Below are 21,405 nucleotides of genomic sequence, written 5' to 3'. Positions count from 1 at the left end.
ACTTCCTTTGTTGAGTGTTAAAGATAATGAGGGACACAAATGTAATTTGTAAGGCTTTTGAAAATACTCTGAAGTTTAGAAGGTATAGATGTATTTCCAAGTTTAGTTACAGATATCATCCACTTAAATGAGAATTTTTACCTATGCAATGATGAGTTCACGCTCTTCTGAAAGCTGTAAAGTCTTGGCAACTCTGAAACCAGCCCCCCCCTGCCGCCCGTCTCTTCCCCTTCCAACTTGGGGAAGGATTTTCCAGCCTGTGGGCCACCATAATACATCAGAAGGTATGCATACACAGGAATACCAAAACAGGAAATGAAGTAAGATGTAATTAATATTCAAAATATCTAGCTTGCTACTAAATATTTTTCATTTCTGAAAAACATATAAAGCAACAAGGAAGCAACTTTGGAAAAGGCATTTGTGCTTTTCCCTCAGGCTTAGGTAGTCTTTTGATTAAGAAAGCCTGAGAAACCTTCGAAGAATGAAGTAAGTGCGGGTAGAAAGAAAATTCAGTGTATCAAAATGTAGAAATTTTGTTTGTTCTCTCTTTCCAGCCTATCAATTCTGATTCCTGACATGCACAATTTATGAACTGTTTAAAATATCAATTTCTTCTAATGGAGGGAGACCAGAAGTCTGACTAGTGAGGTACTGCCCTCCCACCAATTCCCTGGGAGGAACTAATTATCTCCTCAGTGTCTTTTCTTTTCTGGATTGCACTGGTCATAGATGTGCACCAGTCTGTGAGGCACTTCCAGTCACATTTCCAGTGAAAAACTCTGTCAGTGACCAGGAAAATTAAAGAACAGAAGCTGGGAAACCTGAGAGAAGAGAATGCTTTTATGTCAGAGCTTTCCCATCCTGCTATCAGCTCCACATGGCTTCCCAGTGCCAGCCACTGCCATTCTGCAACACGTTATCCAGCCCCACAAGGATGTGGTTTCTCATTATACCTGGCATCACAGTGCCAAAACATAAAATGTTGAGCCAGGTTTCACTCTCTGAGAACCCAAGCTTACAGTGCCAGCCCTGGAAAAACATTCTCACCAAAATCCAGAATTTTGCCTTCATGAGAAGTCCATGCAAAGGTGATTTTCTTTTTCTTTTTTTTTTTTTTTTGGGTGTGTCTGTGAGTTTTATCTTTATTGTTCTCAATCAACAGAGATTTCTATGTTATTGAGATGTTCTTCTACAGTAGTGCCAGTAAGAGACAGCTGGCAGAAATGGTCAGTTAGCTGGCCTCTGACTGCAGAAATAAAAATTTTATCATCTCCAGATACAACAGAATTTTCAAGTACACTTGTAGCCTGGTTATTCTTACAGCTACCCTAATGTTACTGGCCTTTTTTTTTTTTTTTTTTTGTGAGACCAGTCTTCCTGTTTAAGACATCAAAGAAGTTTGTATTATTTCTCTGAAACATGAAAAATTTCTCCGCCTTTTGATTCAATGCACAGCTATGACTGAAGAAAAAGAATTATGTGGCATAAATTTTATAGCAAAGGGACTGACTATTGGGGAAAGAGCTGACACGGTAACTGTGCTGAGACAGAACTGTAACTCCTTTTAATGGGCACTGATCAAGCACTGCTTCACATGCACATTCACTTCATGTATATTTCCACAGGATACCTTACTTTAACTGTTATTTAAAACATAAAAATACAATCAATACAACTATTAAAGCTGAAACTGTCCTTCAATATAGTTAAGCATCTATCCAGTAATAATGTAAATCCTTTAGTAGGCAGATATCAGACCTGGAAGGCTTGGGAAGCTTACTTTTCCTTGAAAGCAAATGTCCACAAAGGAGAACACTATTGGTTTGTGGGGGTCATCATGATGCCACCACATTTATTCCTTTTGCACCATTTTTTCCCCTAGGAACTTGCATTTAAGATAAATTGAAAGAAATTAAGATTAAACTAGCACGATTGGAACACCCACGGAGTTGGCCTTGTTGGAACCATGGGACTAGCAGGCAGGACAAACAAATGAATCTTTTTCTCTATATAAAAAAAAATCAGATATTTAAAAGCCCTTGATCTGGAAAATGCAAATGACTAAATCAATATTGTGTCAAATGCAAAAACTCTATTCCCCATTTCGCTACAGTCCCTTCCTACATTTTCATTCAAGGATTTGTCCAGAAGTCCTCCCATTGCTGTGTCACTTATTTCTGCTGTAATGCTCCTGGTTTGCCTCATGAGCTCCTACTTTGCACAGAGCCTCTGACACATTCCTCTTTCACCTCACCAGTGTATTACATTCCTAATGCTTGGCACCATTTATGTAGGCATCTTCCTGGAAACATCTCAGGCTTTCATCCAGCTTCCGTGTTTTGCTTTCTCCTCTGGGCCTGGAACACTAAGCCAAGTTTTGAACTTTGTCTTAGGAATGTGCAAAAATGTTGATAGCCTAAATTACAGGTATATGTATCAGGAAAGGAGAGGTGAGAAAGGAATCAGACACCACCATCTGCTTCAACACTCATACTTCTTCTGATACAGGGATCAGGACCAAGATTTACAAACTCTGTTTGGGTACATCCCCCCTGCCTTTTTTTAAATTTTTTCCTACCCTCCCCACACTACAGCCCCCCAGGTTTTGGGTTTTTTTTTAAAACATTATAGCAGATTTACGAACTTGCCTCACGCACTCTTCTCGGCCAAGGAAGAAAATTTTTCTTTCTTCCGGTGGGATGCTTCCTTTGGCTTTCTTCTGCCTTTCCTTTTTTTTTATGCTATTACTGCAGCCTTCCAGGAAGCTCAGAAAGCATTTTCTTTTTCTTAAGAAGAAATACTTTAGTCTCTAGTCAGTCTCTTTTCTGCCTATTTGAATGAAGGATTCCCACTGCCACTCCCAAAGCAATCAGGAGAAAAGGGAAAGGAGCTCAACAGAAAAAGGAACCCAAACCTTGACAGAAAAATGTTGTTCAGAAAGACTTAAGATGACAAACAAGTGAACAGTTGTTGGATGGGATATTTTGGTGATACAAGGAAATAAAATTAGTTTTCATAAATCAGTAAGGAGAAGAAATGAAAAACCATGGCTCATTTAAAAGCATATTAGGCATCTTTGAAATTCCTGATCAAAAAGGATATAGTTCTGAAATAACAAAGAGCATCTAACATATGAAAAGCTTATCTTTTAGAAGGAAAGTTATTTTCTTTGTATTTTTGGCTTCTAATTAGAAAATGGATAGTTGCTATGGAACTGCTGCCAATTTACAAATAAATATACACTTTTAATGCAAAATATACTGTACTCATCTTCCCCTGAATTACATATTGGTTGTTAAACACCAATTCACAATATTTATGCTACTGTATAATGTTTGTGACCTTCATTTTTTTCTGGCTTCTTCACATATGGCAGATAAGCTGGGAAACTGGAAGTTTGCAAAATTAGACAGACGTAACTTCCTTCCATTTCTGGACATATGTAATGTTACTGTTCTGACTTTGAACAGTAGGTACTAACATGATGCTCATGACTGCGAGAGACTAACAGTATAAACAGTTTCTCTGCTCCACTCTGGATATGCACTGCATCTGTGAACAAAACTTCCACAGGTTATTCTGGTGCTAAAATTCTGTGGAGCAAACAGTGTCAGTCTTGCTACACTGTGTGTTGTGCTGCAATTTGGGTATATCCACAAGCATCCTCCAAGGCACAGAACAGGGAACATCACTTGAGTGACCCTGAAATGAAAGCCAGCTTGGATCCTCAAAATAAACAAACTAACATAATACAAAATGACCAAGTTGTTACTCATTATAACACTTGCCTCTTGCTATCAGGCTCTAGTGCTAAAAGCCCTACAAATGTACTTAGCTGTACAAATGCTAAGCAGTCTTCCTAAGTGCACGTCTAACGTTATAGAACCATTGAATGGTTTGAGTTGGAAGGGACATTAAATATCATCCAGTTCCAGTCTTCCTACCATGGGCAGGGATGCCACCCAGCAGATCAGGTTGCTCAAGGTCCCATCCAACTTGACCTTCAACACTTTTGGGGATGTGGCATTTCCAGCCTCTTCCAGGCAACTTGTTCCAGTGCCTCACCACCCTCTGAGTAAGTACTTTCTAACATCTAATCTAAACCTGCACTCTCCGACCTTAAAACCATTGTCCCTTGTCGTGTCACTACATATCCATATAAAAATTCCCTCTCCCTCCCTTTTATAAGCCCCCTTACGGTACTGGAAGGCTGCTCTACGGTCGCCCTGGAGCCTTCTCTTCTCCAGACTGAACAACCCCAGCTCTCCCAGCCTGTCTTCACAGGAGAAGTGCTCCAGCCCTTGTATCATCTTTGTGGCCCTCAGTAAGGTTAAAGGTCTGGGTTCACCCTGCCTGTAAAGTATGTAATCCAGACACCCATCTCTGCTTTTTCCCACTCATCCAGAACTCCCTGGGGAGTTCTCACTCCCTGGAGTGAGATATCATCAAAGGGACCACAGGAGGAGACCTCCTGTTAGCTGTATCCCTCCCCTGAAGTAAGAATATTCTTCATCTCAGTACCAAAAGGAAGATAGGCTGAAATTGGGTCAGCATCTGTGCTGTAGCTTTTACACTCACATGAGTTGCTTTTGTCCTAGAATTTTTTGCTTAGACTCCCTGCTCCCTGTGGAGTGAGTCCAAGTACATATTTTACAGTATTTAAACCATTCTGAGTTCTGAGTGAATATTTACAGGCAGCTCATTTCTTTCCACCTCATCAATCCTGACTCATCCATTTACTCTTTATGTTACTGCAGTGCCATGTGCTGGATGTAGCTGCGAAGCTGACAGGGATATGCACACTGCTGGAGCTACTCCTCTCTTACACCACATCGATTGGGCACTACACTGAGTTGCCCTAATGTGGAGCAGATGTCCAGCCTCCTGCCTCCCTCTTGCTTCTCTCCTCCCCTTTCTCTTTGGACGAAATGTCCTTGGACTGGGCAGGTGCCTGGTTTGCGCCTTTCCATCCCTGACCCTGTTGCCTGTGAACCCTCTTTCAGCTATGTAGATTCTACAGCTGTGTTGGGGTTTTTGAGATGAATTTTCTGTGCATTATTTTTACTTTTTTTCCTTGCTCTTTGAGTGCACTATAATGCAAAAGAAAGTCAATGCAATGTGAAATAAGAAAATATACAGTGAAACACCTGAAAATTGTTTAAAGGAAATCATCTCTATATAGTTCAATACTTCTGCAAATTTAAATCAGTGCTAAAGCTTCAGTTTCCCATGATCAAATATGTGAAGAAGCTCTTTCCACTGACAAATCTGTCAGAGCACTCTGCAGCATCCTTACCTATTCTGATTTGCAGCATAGCAACCTTTTTCTGTTATGCCTGACTCATTTTAGTAAAACTAGATTATTCTTATGGTTTCTGGCACTATTTTTCTTGTAATATGATCAACAATATGGTTGTGTGTCTATTTGTGAACACTTAGGCAGAGTTTTGTTTTATTTTCCTTTTTCAACTAAGCTTGACCCAAATGAAATACAAGCATAAACATCAAACCTGCAAGTAAGGTTTGAGAAGCCACAAGGTCCTCCTGCTGTTTATATGTGTGTGAATTACAGTACATCAAGAAATCAATATTCCCTAGATGGTGCTTGTGCCTGGCACTTCATGGTGAACAAACATTAGGTAAGACAATATAAATGGTACAATCCTTATTGATTTCTCTTGACTGTGTAGAATGTGAAAGCTGCAGCCACAGTTAACACTTACTGACAGACTCATCTGAAGTTTCAGTGCTATTTTATATTTTTATAGTTGTCCACGCTCAATTGATTCTATTAAGTTGCTGGACACATTTCAAGCCATCTAGATAAGAAGAAAAAGTGCAGTGCCTGGAATGAGATGCTGCTACTTTATGCCTAGCAGGATAAAAAGGTTAAAGGACTAAATTGTGCCTGGGTGTTGGAAGGAGTTCTCTTTCATTAGATAGAATTGTTATTGTTTTTAGTGAATGGATATTGTGAGTGATGGATAGATGCATTTAACTAAGCTAATAAATGAATGAATAGTATATACCAGAAATGCATATGAGGGAATTGTACTGGAAGCTCCCAATATTATAGCCCCTCCCCAAACAAACATGCAAAACCCCCTTGTAGTTCTATTTGATTGAAAAAATCCCCTCAGGGAAAAAAAAATCAGATAGGCTTTAAAATATTAAGTTTGGGCTTTTTTTCCTCCCCATTTTTCCTCTTGTGACTCGTAACACTCATTTAAAATTTCTTTTTAAGAGCAATTTATACATTGTTCTTTTTTTCTTTCCAAAAAGTGAGCTTCTCACACAAGCCAGGGAAACTAGGGAGCAGGACAGTGTAAGGAATTCTGAGTATCAGGCTATGGGTTTTAGTGCCCTAAATATAATCTTCTATTTCCCTTTTATACCCATGCACATTGAGCAAGGTATCAGAATATCTATTTCATAGTTTCTTACTCACCTGCTGGAAAAATTTAAGTAATATGACCGAATTGGTGTGAAAAAGGTGTCAGACATCCATTCCATTAATATTAAATGCACACTGGACTATGAGATACTTAATGTCTTGAGAAAGTAATTTTTATATCTTTTTGGGTTGTGTGCACCAAACACAACAACAACAAAATGGAAATTCAGGAACTAAAAACGGCATAAAAAATGAAGATGTGAAAGCGTATCATATCAAAACCATATAAAATACAGTCATTGGGGTATGCCATTGTGTTTCTCTAGAGAAAACACTATCAGCTACAGTATAAAATACCCTACAAAGTGCTGGATATTCTAATCCTGAAGCAATGAACTCTTAAGCACATGCTTTACTTTAAGTGTGTTGTGGTCCTATTGATTTCAACAGTAGTGAGCTTTGCTGCAGTTATAGCAGCATAATCAGCACCCTCCAAGAGCGGGCACTCTTTCTCTCAGCATAATCCAGAAAAAAAAAAAATATCAAAGAAAACTTCTACACTACATGAAATCTGATAGAGGTTACATTTTTCAGATTTCAAATGAATTATTTTTCTTTTATAGAGATTGTTACCTTGAAAAATGAGGCAAGTCTATTTGAAAACATCAGGAACAATTTAGTGAACTTTAAAAAGACTTTGAACAGTAAATTTGCAAGATGTTGCTTCCATCTTGCAGAAGAGTTTCCTATATTTGAGCATGTCAATATAATTCACTTTTTCAGTGACATTGTCTACAGTCTTCTTTAAAATTCTTTTACCAAAAAAGAAACAACTGTTTCAAAATTACAAAAAATTCTGTTAGATCATGAGACGACTGCAGAGTGGTTCTCATATCACGAGCTTTCTATTTTCCCTATAAAATAAGAGACGTAATTAAAGATGAGTTAAGACTTTGGTGAAAATCTAAAGAGCATCGGCAAATCTGAGCACTGCTCAGCTTTTCAATTGCTTTTCTACTTCTCAGTTCTTTTAAATGGTTTTCTATGGCAGGAACATTTTTCTTAATTAGTCACAGCTAATTACTGTTCTGGCATAGACAAGTAATCAGAAATGTCAGAGCTGCAAGGCTACATCTCCCTAATCCTTTGATAATAATTTAGCCTCCTGGGAGGGCCTCAAGCTGCGGTAAGTAGTGGCTGACAATAAGGCAAAATTAGGTGGGCAGCAGACCATTAGGATAGAAAAATAAAAAGCACTACCAAATCCTGCTGAGCACCATCAGGCAACTAACTACACTGCCAGATGAGGTGCCTGTTTAAGCCTGTGTTGTTAATTAGCTGATTCTACCAGACCTGCCACATATGTCCAGGTGCATCATGCAAAGATGTGTATTTCTGGGTTTGCGCCAAAGGACAATTTTGCACTGTGATCAAATTTCAAGAATCTGAGAAAGAAGCCCACATATTTCTTGAAGATTACTCTGAGTTATCAAAGAAATAAGAAGATCAACAAGCTACAATCCTTTTTTTTTAGTATTTTTTTAAGTAATTAGGCACGGTCCTCTCACGTTTCTGAGAGGTTAATACAAACACAGCTTTTGATTCAAATGTGGCCTTTAACCAAGTAGACCTTTTGTCAAATCACACACTTGCAAATAATTACATAACAACAAAAGTGAAGATTACTTATTAAAATTAGCGTGACAGGAAGTAATTTGAGAATAAGGAAAAAAAATCACAATTGAAGTTTTCTAGAAAAACATTGTTGAATACTAAATACTACAAAAATGGTGCTTTTGAAGTAGACACAAACAGCACAAGGAGTCGGTGCTACTGAAAACTCAATTTAAATTAAGTGTTCCTCTTGGCTGTGTAACACCATGATTTGCACATTTTTAAACACTTTTTTTTTGGTAAGAGGTCAGAAAACCTGTAGAAATTAGGCAACTGAATAAAGCATTTACTAAATATATGCTTGTAGATATGATGGCAAACAGAAATTAGTCTAATTAGTACTTCATATCTCCCTTTAGCCATAGAGCAGAGTACATGACACAATAATCTTTGAAGAATAATTAAGACCTCAAATTATCTCAAGTGCATCATTGAATTTGAATTGTCCATCCCTGCTGCTAATGGAAAATGAAAATAATGGTTGGAATATGGGAACACCACTAGCCTTTAATAAACATTCCAGACAAAATACAAGCAGTTTTTCAACAGAAAAAGAATATCACATTACATTTGAACCTTTGAAATACAAAAGCCAAAGCCAGCTATGTAAATCTGGAGTGCTTAAGCTTTTAAACTGCTCATAAAGACATTCAGTCTTTCTGCACTCCAAAGACAGTTGTATTAGTTCCCTGCCATTTACATCTCTTACACAGCTTGTTGAATTGTTACCATGCATGAGGCCACAGCCTCCAGGAAGTCCTCCCACATGGGCAGTCCCTCCAAAGTCAACAGGAATACTGCATCAAACCACAAGAGGAGATGGGCAACCAGGGCCAAAGCCAATATCTCCTCACAGGTGCCATCTTGTACAAGATAACTAAGGGCACCTCTTTGCCAGTCCTGACCTTTTCAAGATGTGCACTCTGACTATTTTATGTGTTTATGGTACACTTGGGAAGAGCTTTCCCAGAAATTAAATCCTAAAAAAATTGGAAACCCTTCCAGTTGTATCAATGGCTGAACACTGATGCATTAAAGCTGGTCTCTGAACCCAATCTTTATTTCTCAGAGCAGCAATCACTTATTGCATAAAGATTTCATTGTATATATAGTCTTAATAAAACTGGAATTTTTATTTGTCCACAACAGACACAAATATAACCTGTTATATAGTGCTCTCAAGGGCAAATACACCAAGAAGGAATCTGAAGCAAAAATGTCCGGAATGATTTTTTCTGTGTTCAAACAGGAATATCCATACTTCATGTGCAATTCACAGGTACAAGAAAGTGAGAATCTACCCAGGTGGCACTTAGGAACTACACATTACTACAGAAAGTAAGTATTGCATCAATGTTTTAACAGAGCTCTATGTGAAATTAAAAAAATGCTTTTCAAAGAGGTTTGTCAACAAAATCCAATTTTGTTTAAAGGAAATAGTTTTTAATTTACAAGTCTAATGTATATTAAAATTCTCAGGAGTTCAAGATTTACTAGTCCCATCTTAAAAATTCTAGTAGAAACATGAATCTAAGTCTAGTCAATGGGAATAACCTGGCATGTTTATGGACACAGCACTGCATTTATCAAAGTTAATGGTAAAACACTTATTGATTTTGAGAAGGTAGAACCAGATCCCATGGGAATTCCATAGTTGGATATTTTTAAAATATAATAACTTTTTGATCAATATACAGCACTGTTTTTCGATAGACTACACAGATGCTCTTGCATCATCCATGAAACAGATTATAAATAAGAGGCATTAATAATACTTAGTAATATTTTCTATTTAGTCTAGGTTTGTGTAATTATATTCTAAATATTTAATTTTTTCATTGACCAACTTGATTTACTGTCTTTTCTGAAAACAAGTATTTTTAAAATTATTTACAAAAAAATAAAATTCAAGTAATATACTGTTTCTAAAACATTAACCCAGAGCTACTGCAGAGCTTAATCATGTGCAACAGACTACAAAAATTTCAAGTGCTGTTTAAGAAATGTGATGTCAAAAACAAATACTTCTCTCCATCGCCCCCGTCAACCATAAGCTGTAACTGCATGAGAGTAGGAGATAAATGTCCTGAGTCCCTGTGACAGAAGGAATTTGACAAGCAAAATTCCCAGCTGATTTCAGGAAGAAGACCATGTCCCATACTGCAAAGGAAGGCAAAAATTCCCATGTCTCTGATAAACTGACCAAGTGAAAAATCTTTGTGACTTCAGACCTGGTGACCACTTTTGAGAACAAGAAGGTGGCACACTGACCTGGGAGAGATCAATGCTACCAGGAGCACCCGGACATATTGCTGTGCCTACTGTCTATAGCCCTTCTGGAGGAGGTAGTAACGAAATGTATCAAGAAGCTGAGTTTTCCAGAGGAAATGAAGGAAAAAAAATTTCACCTTGGTTCTGCTGCATGATCATAAAATGGACTGAAGCACAAGACTTTAATGGTTTAAAAGTGTTGCAGAAGAAACTACCAGCCCAGTCTTTTTTCAAAGTCACTGGAGATTTGAACCTCTTTCATCTTTAAGGGTTCATATCACAAGCTTAAATTCCATTCTCCTTATTTTTGTATTTTGTATAGCACGGCACTGCTTTTCCAGGCTTACCAAGCACCACATAAAACACCACTTATTTTTTTGTCTTCTCTCCAGTTTGAGACTTCTCAGGTAGAACAAAAATAGTACAACTCCTAGCCTTAACATATTGTGACTCACTGGCAGGAATTTGTACTTGTATCAATGCTGTTCTTGAATTTAAATGATCTTTGTTATGTACAAAACTTCGTGTGATATACATGCTGTTTGCTTGGTCACTGTTAACAGCTGCTAGCATCTAGCAGTCCTGGATCAAGCCAGTAAAATCTGTGCAAAAATAGTTCACAATTATACATTTTTGGGGGATTAAAATAGTGTCTGAGGCCTGATCCTGTCTATGTTTGTAATTAAGACCTCTAGCACACAGAACAGTCAGGTTTTTCGTTATTCTGGATGAGGTTTTCCCCTGGCTGAAGCACAGGAAAGTGTACTTTTCATCTTTCACTTAGCTGATGATTACTTAGCTGATACTAATTGAGTGTGTTTTAAGAGGAAATCAACTGTGATGTACAACTCTAGCCAGTCCAATGGCTTCAAGTATATTTGCATAAAAATGTGAATATATTTTATTCTTTCTATTGAAATATAACTTGATAGATTTGAATTTATAAAAAGAGTACATAGGTTTTCTTAAAGCAGTAATTTTAGAAAACCCTTTCAAAAATCATGTGCAAAATATTGCTCAGTCATAATGTTCTAAATCTGAATTAATGTCAGGAAAGGTGAATTAACAGAGGGAGATGACTTTGTTTTAAATTTCTGCATCCTATGAGCTTCCTTACTTGTTAATGCTTTTATCTGCATCTGTCCAGTCAGTTATATCTCCCACTGTGATGTTACATAGAAATGTGATACCACCATGCAGAAAGAAAAATAAAGACACAAATAGCTATTTGATACACAAAATACAAATCATGTACCTCTTTTTTCTTTTCTTACAGATACAAGCACTGGTCACGGCAGCATACAATGTATACTACTGAGTAAAACAGGACAGAAATGGGTTTGCAAACTCAAAGGAAAGTGCTGTATCAGAACTTGCATCCATATAGGAGATGCCTTCTTGTGCTGAAAAGATTAATTGCTGAAATCAAATTCGGAAGAGGTCCTTAACCCACGTTAACCCAGCCCTGCTGAAGCCCTGTCCTTGTGTAAGTGGTAAGCCAAAATCATGCCAGGAACTGTGCTGGTGACTCAGTGGTGTGCAGGATCCCTTGACAGTTCTCAGGCCTGTGCCCAGGCGCTGGCCAGTGCCCCCTGAGGACACAGTCTGAGACTCAGACCCATCCCACTACATCAAAAAAGTCAGTGGGGTTTCTCCAGTGAGAGTTAGACTTGGCCTTAGGCAGATAATTTTATTAACATGCAGAAAATGACAACATAAGCAAAAATAACCCCAAAGAAAAACAAAAAAATAGAAACTTGAAAATGAAACATATGCTTGCAGATTCACTGCAAAAGCAAACTGAAGCAGAAGTTGCTAATACGGTTTTAGTACTTTGTGAAGGTGCCAGCTGGATGGATGATAATTTTTCTACCCCTGCAGGGCATCAAAGCTTTTATAAAATCATTCTTTTCACACATATTAGCACTTAGCTTATTAAAACAGATGATACTTTTTTTTTTGTAAAGATGCCTGGGAGTGTCTGGAAATACAAAATCTGAGAGTTAAGTCTTATTTTGACCACCCAGTCTAACAAACAACAAACACTGACATGACATACCATGGCTGAGAGTCTATGTTATGGGACATTCTGTGACTGCCACAACTGTAGTGTCACAGTAAAGGCTGTGAATTGCTGTTATGAAAACATTTGCTGTAACTTGCATAATTAAATGAAACTGCAAGCAAAGCTTTCTAAAATACTTAGGAGATGACACAAATAAATACATTTCAAAGTCTATAATCCGTTCCAGAATTAGTTTCGTAATAAATTCCATTTCACAGTGCTAGAGATGACTTCTTTCCATGTTCAAATTCCTATATAATTGTGACTGAGACAATTGTCACGTAAACTGATCCAAACTCATCATTAAATAACTTTTATTTTACATATATTTTACATGTGTAGGGTTTTAAATTTATACAGAAGGTACTATTTCAGCTGCCTACAGCTTCTCCTTCAGGCAATTAAGGAAACGACATACTAGACATAAATTAGTGGTCAGAACTTGAGTGAACTGAAATGTGATCATTTCTAACAAAAAGATGAGGAATCAGGGCAAAGGAATGAATGGAAGAAGGCTGCAGAAGTTATTATCAAAACTGAGGGAAATTATTGCATGCACCTTGAGGATGAAGATTACTCTGAACTTGCAGAAGTCAGATCAGAATTTTGAAAATGAGTTTGAAAATTTAATAAATGGTTATAAAGTCAACTTTAAGAAATAGAAACTTAAACTTAAGTTAAACTAAAAATCTTAAACTAGAAATCCATAGAACAAAATTATAAAAGTCATTCCACAGAAGGACCAGTCTAACCCACAGATGTACCTGGCATCTGTATACTCTTTCTGCACACAAGCAGGCAGTGATATGCAAAAGTTCTTAATTTAGGGAAAGTAGTTCTACAATGGAATTCACAAACCACACCAATCCAATTCTCTCCATTAATGAATTCAAAATCAAAAGATGGAATATAATTCAACTACTCACATTGCAAAAATTACTATTTCAAATAATAGTCTTCTACCAATTTTATTTCTGCCTTCTAGCACTTAAAAGTTTCATGCAGAATTTAAAGAAAGGCCACCCTTGACAGCTGAAGCTTGTAAATAATGAGCAAAAGAAAAAATTATCAACAGAGAATGTCTAAACAGCTTGTTGAACATCAAAGTCCAGCTTATCCCTTCTGATGTAGTAGTGATACCAGAAAACTTTGCAAGTGTAGTTACTTACATCAAATAACTTCTCTATGTACATTTCCTCATTGACCTTTTCTCGAAGGATATCCTGGTTTTGCCGAACAAACATAATGTAGGTGTCTGCTAGATCCATTCCTGGTTTCTGTGAAGACAAAAAGTGAGGGGAGAAAGTAACAGGAAGGGAAAGACAGACCCTTCAACAACTGAGACTCAGAAGAAGCTAAACATAATGAAAACAAATGCTACAATGTTCACAAATTTATAAACTGTATTAACAACACCTGCTGGGAATTCTGGTTACTTAACATGTTCAGGAGGTTTCACTATCAATATAGTTCTATGCATTTTAATTTATGGATGCTTTGAGTCATAAATCCACATTGCCACATGCAATTGAAGGAAGTCTTGGCTCTGGCAACATCAATGGTAAACGTGGACATCTTCCCCTTTTTTTGTTGGTGAGGCTTTCAGAGATAGCCACTCCAGCCTGAGTGTGGAGATCCAAATCCTGCTATCACATTCAGAAAATGCTTTAAAATAGCATTCAGTTCCTTTTTCATTGACTAAGATTTCTTGTAATTATTACTTCCAATCTACAGCTGAATTTTGTGTTTGAGCTCAGCTTCAACTAACTGCAATCCAAACTAAGTTCAAGCACATCCCTGAGAGCAACAGCATAAAAAGGCTGTTTTGAGAGTAGTCCTGTACCCTTATATTTTGTAAACTGTTGCAGTGGTGCAGTCAGCCCAGAGGATGGCTAGGGCAGGAGAAAGGACCAACATTTTTCCCTTCTTGTACCAATTTATGTTCTGTATGAATAGCAGAGTAGGCATAATTTTTATACCACACCCGCAAACATGAGCCAGGCTAGGACATGTTGTGTGTATGTGATAGTACATCTGGACAGGCACAGTGGTGGCTGAAACTGCTCTCTGCTGTCCAGCTGTGACTTCTGGATCTCCGTAGTCATGAGAAGTTGTTCCACACTAACACTCCTAACAGCCTGCAACATGCCCTTTACTGGCAGTGTACACAGAGCTGGTAAGGAGTTCACTTTTTTCTAACAGGAACCAAGAATGCACATAGGCACTTTGGAAAGTCTTCTGCAAATGCCCTCTGTGTGAGCAAGCTTGTAGAAGTATTACTCCCAAATAACAGCTTATAATGTTCCTGGCATGCAAAAGAATGCTAAGTTTTATAATACTTTATAGCAAGCCCTAACATAGGCCTTAACACTTATAAAGGATCCAGATTTTGCTAAGACTCCATACAGAATAATTAATAGTTCTAGGGAAGGAGGACAAAAGCATTTATACGCATGCCCTGAATTCCCAAGCATAAGACATGTCTATTTCTCAGAAACTGTTGTCTGAAAACAGCATACAAACAACACTATAAAATATTTAGCCTATTTTAAAAGCCTGTATGCATGAACATGCTCATATGGTTAAAATATTAAATATAATTTTATATTAAGGCTTCCTTTCTAGTCTGCAAGTGAATATTCAACTTCAAATTTTCCTTATTTCTTATTACCTTGTATGTAATATTTTGTAATGTATATGAACAAGTCTGAGCACAAGAAGGAAGGAGAGGTGCAACGTGTCCATACTATACCTTGTCCTGAAACTGCTGTCATCCTATTACAGTAATTGGATGACAGCATTCTCTCCTCAAAGCTTCAGTGAGTGAAACCTCCTGGATTATGAGGTTCAAGTCTTTTTATCCTGAATCTACCACAGACATTTAGAGGAATATTCTCCAAAATAAAAAGATTTTAATTTATAGGTGTGCATATATGGCAGTTTCATTTTTAAAAAGTAACCATTAAATATAGAATGATGGCCAGCTTTAACACTTGTAGCATCTCCAAAACTCACAGTGAAAAACTGAAATATCTCCTGCACACTTGGATTGGTCATTCCAGAGGCAATGAAATCTCATTGCAAAAACTTATCCCATCTATATATGCTTAGATGAAACTCTTAAGAGGAAAGCAGGACCATTGATATTTACATCTGCATCGCACACCTCAATCCTAAGCATAGAATAAAAATGTAAGATTTCAATAGACAAAATATTTTTCTGTTGGAAAACCTGATTGACAGAAATCAATAGATTTCCTTCATAAAAAAGTATATTCACTAAAATGTGACGGAAATACTTTTATATTAAGACAAATCACAAAGTGAAGCAGATTTAAAACAGAAAACTCCATATTTTACCTTAGTATACTCATTTGTGATGGCACAAGAGAATACAATCGGCAGTGAAACCATATATACTTTCTAAAACCTGATACAAAATTTACAGGAATTGGACTAGAGTTAAGTTGGATGAATAATGGAAAAATATTTTGAAATCTTCAGAGATGGGTGAAGGAGATAATCTAGCAAATGAAAGGCTGATTATAGTTCTTGAAGATATATAGTGAAATGTATTAATGAATCTTCCACTGAATTCTCAAACCTAGTGGTTCTCCAATTAACAGAACTTTTTCTTTTACTAAGTTCAATAAAAATGTTCATCTTGCAGATAGCCAAAGCAAGAAAAGTAACATTTCCCATCAGCATTAACTCTCCCTTATCTTTGAGATGTTTACCTAGTCTTGAAGCTGTGACATATGGGAATTTCACACCTAGTGAATATATTTTCATGTAGCTTGTAGCACAGGAGTGTAATCATTAAAAGAATATACACAAGTAAGAGTAACTGCAACAGCTGGTGACATTTACCAATTAGAATTACAGTTCTTTAAAACACTTCATCCTTCTTAATGTGTGCAGGATAATTATCTTTGAAATTGCTGTAGAAAAAAAAATTAATTTTCCGTTTAAACAGTGTCTGACTACAGTAGAAGTAAGTCTGGGTAAGGCAGATTATCAATACCCCGAGGCATAACTCTGTTTTAAACCTCACCAAAATCACTGAAGGTTAACCATCTTTGCTTGTGGTGGGCAAAGTACACATTAAACATTGCATGAACCAACAGTATATCAAATACTTCATTATCTCTTCATATTACATGCATTGAATTTATTTGTTTTCTCCAAACATGTGGAAGAAGAAGAAAAAAGCTATTATAAGCATCAAAATAGCTTTATTGCTGTACATTTAATGTATTAACTTTTTTTTTATAGTGTTTATATATTATTTAGAAACCTCTGATTACATGATCCTCTATTGATCTGTTTTAAATTATTAAGCATCAGAAAAAACCCGAGTTAACACAGAATTAAACAAACAAACAACAACTAAGAAATTTAATGTACCTTAGAAGACAAACAAATAGAAACTGAGATAAAGTTTAAGTAACTGTCACAGGGGGCATTTAATTGCAAAGACTAAAGCATTCCAGTCTCCACATCTATACTCAATATGAAAAAAATCTCTGAATCTCAGGCAGAACATCTGCTGAAGTTAATAAGAGTTATTTGCACATCTCTGGGAGAAAATTTTAACCTGGTATATTATCCAGATAAGTATAAAAAAGATTGTCTGAAAGTTTCCCCAAGAAAAAAGGTGGGCTTTTATATAATAGATAGAAAGTTATTGTAAGTTTGTTTTATTCAGAACAGCAGACAAGATGTTTTGCCTATCTGAAAATGAAAGAGAAGCAGACAAAGAGATGAATAGAGAAACTGGAAACACAAAGACATCAAATAAAATACCAGGAAATTAGGAGTTGTAAATAGGGTTACTTTGTCACTGGTTACACAAGTAACTGAATACACTGGCGAGTGAATGAGTTTAAACAAGGGTATAGGCTTCAGCACATTCTTTTTTAGGGTTAATCACTAGTTAACCTGGCAAGATGAACATGCTGTTTGGGAAAAAAAAAATTTAAAAATCCTTGTTAATTATATACTGAAGTGCTCTTACTTCCTGCTGCTGCACCTAATCCCACAGGTGCAGGTTGTCTCTTACTATTCACTGGTAGGTGGGTCCTGACTGCCAGGCACTTTTTCTTAGCAATAAATTCAGATAAAGAAGAAATAGCTTAATTTTCCCCATTTGAACAGGAAAACAGTATCATAGTGTCTATGTAACAAGGAGGCAAATGTTAAAATACATTATTTCACTTTCCACGATGTAGTAGAAGCTGTTCTATGATTGACAAGCATGCCTCCCACTCACAATATTTGCCTGAAGCACCTAGCAAGAAGTAATGCTGCATTTCCTTAGTTTCCAGGCATTCCAATATTTTGCTGCTGAAAGATTGTAATGGGTTTAATGCTGCCACTAATATTAGCCATTTTCCTACAGGAGAGCTACACCTATGTTTCTGAACAACATTTTGCAATGCAACAGTCTGGCATAATTCTCAGTGAAAATCATGTACATTTGTAATGCTTGAGTTATGTTTATTCTCACTTTGACATTTGTCACAGAACATTTCTTAGCATCAGAAAGTATTAAATGAACCCAAGAAACTAGTTTTACTGATTGCTATCCTGCTAAAGCATTAATGTTTCAAAGAGGAGAACAGATGCTAGAGACTAACTATACAAGAAAAAACTTCATCCAGTTTTGTGTTTGCTCTTCTCTCCACCTCTTTCCCCGCCCCTGCATCCTGGAGGGAGTAATTTTAACTACGGCGTGGATGTAACAATGAAATGAAAAGGAGTGATGAGCTGGAGGGGGCTATTGTGAGGAACACTGGAGCTCCTTATTCAGTGTCCACCACTAAATGAAAGAGCATGTTGGAAAATTTTATTGTCTGAAGGTCCTCTAAGTACTGCAAGGCTCATCACTTGGGCTTTGGAATAACAGAATTAAAATATCATTAAAATATTTTTGGAATAAAAACTACCAGTATTCATGGCTAGATCGTCATCCCCTTCATTTCTTACAAAATTAAATACATAAGCTAGGCAGGAAGGTGCACAATTTGCATAATCAGTCTATTATAAAGGTAACATTTTAATTTCACGTGGTTACGAAAGAAATTGTTTTGTTTAAATGAAAAAATGCAACGCATTTTCCTCTCTCTCAAAAACACCTTGAAAAGAAAAAGGAACTTTGGCAAAGAGGAAATGTCTGTATTTTGAGAAGTGTCATGGAAAATTTAAACTATCACTCTGCAAGCATTTACACAAACATCTTTTCATACACATATAGTTTCATTACATTCATGGGGCAACACAGGCATGCAAATGTCTGCACCAGGATTTTGATTTTTAGTGCAAAAGGTCTTCAAAAGATACCACAGCCCCTATGACACATTTGGGTATTAGAATATGTTTCCCCCCCTGCCACCAAAAGTTGTATTTTACTATGTTATTTTAGCTTTCCTACTCATTAATAGTCATCCTTCTGATTGCTGTTTAAGAGGTATCAAATATACTGCTGACTTACAACAGATGCTGCAAGGATTTCCCTCCAATTCTACAATAGCTTGTTTTCACAGATCAGAAAACAGAAGGGCCAGTTCCCAGGTCGGGGTATACTGAGGAGGAGGAAGCCAAGAGAAGCCCTAAGCATAAGGATAATGACTCATCTGTGGTCTTTATTTCTAAATAGAGTTCTCCAAGCAAATACAGCTTAAAAATGACTAGTACAGTATGGCCACACCCGAATAAACACTTATTTCCCTCAAAAAGACTTTCGCTTCTTAAAACCAGCTAAATGAGGCCATGCCGTACAAGTGTGATATTTGAAAATGAAGGTATCTGGAAGGTCCCCATGTGCATCTGCCTGGTAGGAGGCAGAGTTCCTTCTTTGGCCTCTACAAGACCCCATAAGTCAAATGCTGGCACATGTGTGAGGCCCCTTTTCATACCTTTGATCCCCACATAAAGGCAAGAGTGGAGCAAGAGGGCTGGCATTGTGCGAGCTGTGCACTGCTGTCAGCCCTGGCTCCTTCAAATGGCCTCTCTGCACTTGGTATGACAGGTGGCCCATATGAAGAGAGGGAGGATTAGGTTCCTTCTGTGCCCTTTAAGTAACTGGCATAGATTACCGGCTCCTACAAAGGGATTTAAACATACCTTTCTGAACAAAAAGCAGTATATACATAAGCATGTAACTGGATGCTCAATTTGTATGAGTAATTGCTCTGGTTGTATTTGTCAATGCAGCAAATGTGTGTAGAAATGACCAGCTAAAGACACAATTATTTGTATGCAAAACTGACTTACATGATGAGAAATTGAACACAATGAAATTATCTACATGATTAAGGAATAATAATCATTTGAGATTAACAACATACTTTTTTTTACCTCAATTTTACTGCATTTTTTCCCTATTCTCATTAATTAACTTGCTTTGTGAACAGAATATTAAAAAAAAGGAAAAATATTAGTCTGTACTTCTACATCTCCTATAGATTGCATGGACTTTAAGAGAAACTACTGAAGGGTTATAGTGGATTTGGATGAGCTGTGTATTCAAATCAGCTTCTGCATTCCCAGTTATCAAAACAGCTTTAAGAAGAGAACCAATGTCATCCTCCATGCACTACTTGTAACATTTATGTTATTTTCCTCAAACATTTGGTTTCTTTTACGTGCACATCAGCCACATTTTTTTCCACTGCAGAGCCTTGTGTACCGTGACAATTACCAATAAGAAGAGCATAACAGCAACTAGATTTTTTCAGTATTATTTTTAGGAAATCACAAGACATCATTGTTATTCTTCTTAGTCTGGGTAGTCTTGCATAGTTGGGGAAAACAATGAGAGCTCCTTGGGACTGCATACGTCCCACTTCTTAAAGGGCATTCTGAAAAATTAAGGGTTATGTTGCATGTTTTCTTAAACAGTCAAAAAATCCACAAAACCACCTTTTTTTTTTTCTTCTTTTGGATGTAATTAATCATAATTCTCTGGCAAGATTAATGAATGGAAGGGTACACAGCAAAGATAGGTAGCACTTTTACTAATCTATCTGCTAAACGGACCACAAGTCTGTGTCTATCTTTCCCACCCTGGTCCTGAGAAACGGAGGGATGCAGTCTAGAGAGTGTGCACCTTCATGTCCAACTATTTATTGTCTAAACCCTTTCTCAATATTAATAGAATTAACCCTTTCCTCAAAATGACCAAGAATCATCCAGGAATGTCTTCCTTCTTTTTGAATAATTTACTATTTTTATTTATCTTTTATTTAACTTTTTTATCTCCTTTACCTCTTATCCTCTCTCTGAAACATTTTGCTCAGTACTACCTTCATTTTCTTCTAACATATTTTTTGTCTAGTTATTTTTATTTCACTAGCATCCAGCATATTTTTCACTGTTTCCCAAATCCTGGTAATCAAAGATCAAAAACTCTGTCAAATCCACACACTCAAAAAAACACCCCCAAACTCCCTGCCCCTCCTTCTCCCCTAGATGCACCGAGTGATCTCATTCAGATGGAGGTGGGTCACAGGGGCAGAATGCCATTGTCTAACACACTGCAAGTCTGCACATATTTGTAACTACATCAAAAGAAAGAGCTGACTGTGGTCACTTTTAAGTAACTTTCACATATGCAGCTATATGGAAAGGCAGGACAAGAAGAGATTTTGTAACATATTAGGTCAAAATAAAACCACAAGGCATTTAATTAGCTTCATTGCAGGCTTGCTAGGTTACCATCACACTACCAAGAGCTCAATGTACATTCCTCCCTGTGTGCTGCCCCTCACTCCACTTCTCACTTCAGCTGTGAGCTAAGGTGATGACCTTGTGATGTGAGGACTTTCAGCCTCCTCTTGCAGCTGGAAGTTTTCACTTTAACCTGACTGTGATGTCAGGGCATATTCAGACTGGACAGCTGCTGTCAGTTGTGACAGTAAGGGCAGAAAAATATTTTTATTAGAGTATGATAGTAGATTTTCCATATTACCTGAAAGAAGTCAATGAATTTCTAGTT

At 37.0% G+C, this 21,405-nt stretch overlaps 1 protein-coding gene across 14 annotated transcripts in view; it reads right to left on the bottom strand.

The window, feature by feature from the left end:
- The window catches only part of CADPS2 (calcium dependent secretion activator 2), a 243,651-nt gene that overhangs the window by 9,657 nt on the left and 212,589 nt on the right, over positions 1-21,405 (bottom strand). For all 14 annotated transcript variants that reach the window (XM_017743771.1, XM_017743768.1, XM_017743779.1 and 11 more), the window contains one exon: positions 13,577-13,684. In XM_017743771.1, the coding sequence (XP_017599260.1) occupies positions 13,577-13,684 (108 nt within the window). The remainder of the gene's footprint in view (positions 1-13,576; positions 13,685-21,405) is intronic.

This window comes from Corvus brachyrhynchos, unplaced genomic scaffold, assembly GCF_000691975.1.
Source record: "Corvus brachyrhynchos isolate BGI_N302 unplaced genomic scaffold, ASM69197v1 scaffold29, whole genome shotgun sequence".
Classification (NCBI taxonomy): Eukaryota; Metazoa; Chordata; class Aves; order Passeriformes; family Corvidae; genus Corvus; species Corvus brachyrhynchos.
Note: the sequence above shows the minus strand (reverse complement) of the source record. Positions and strands in the feature narration are given on the sequence as shown.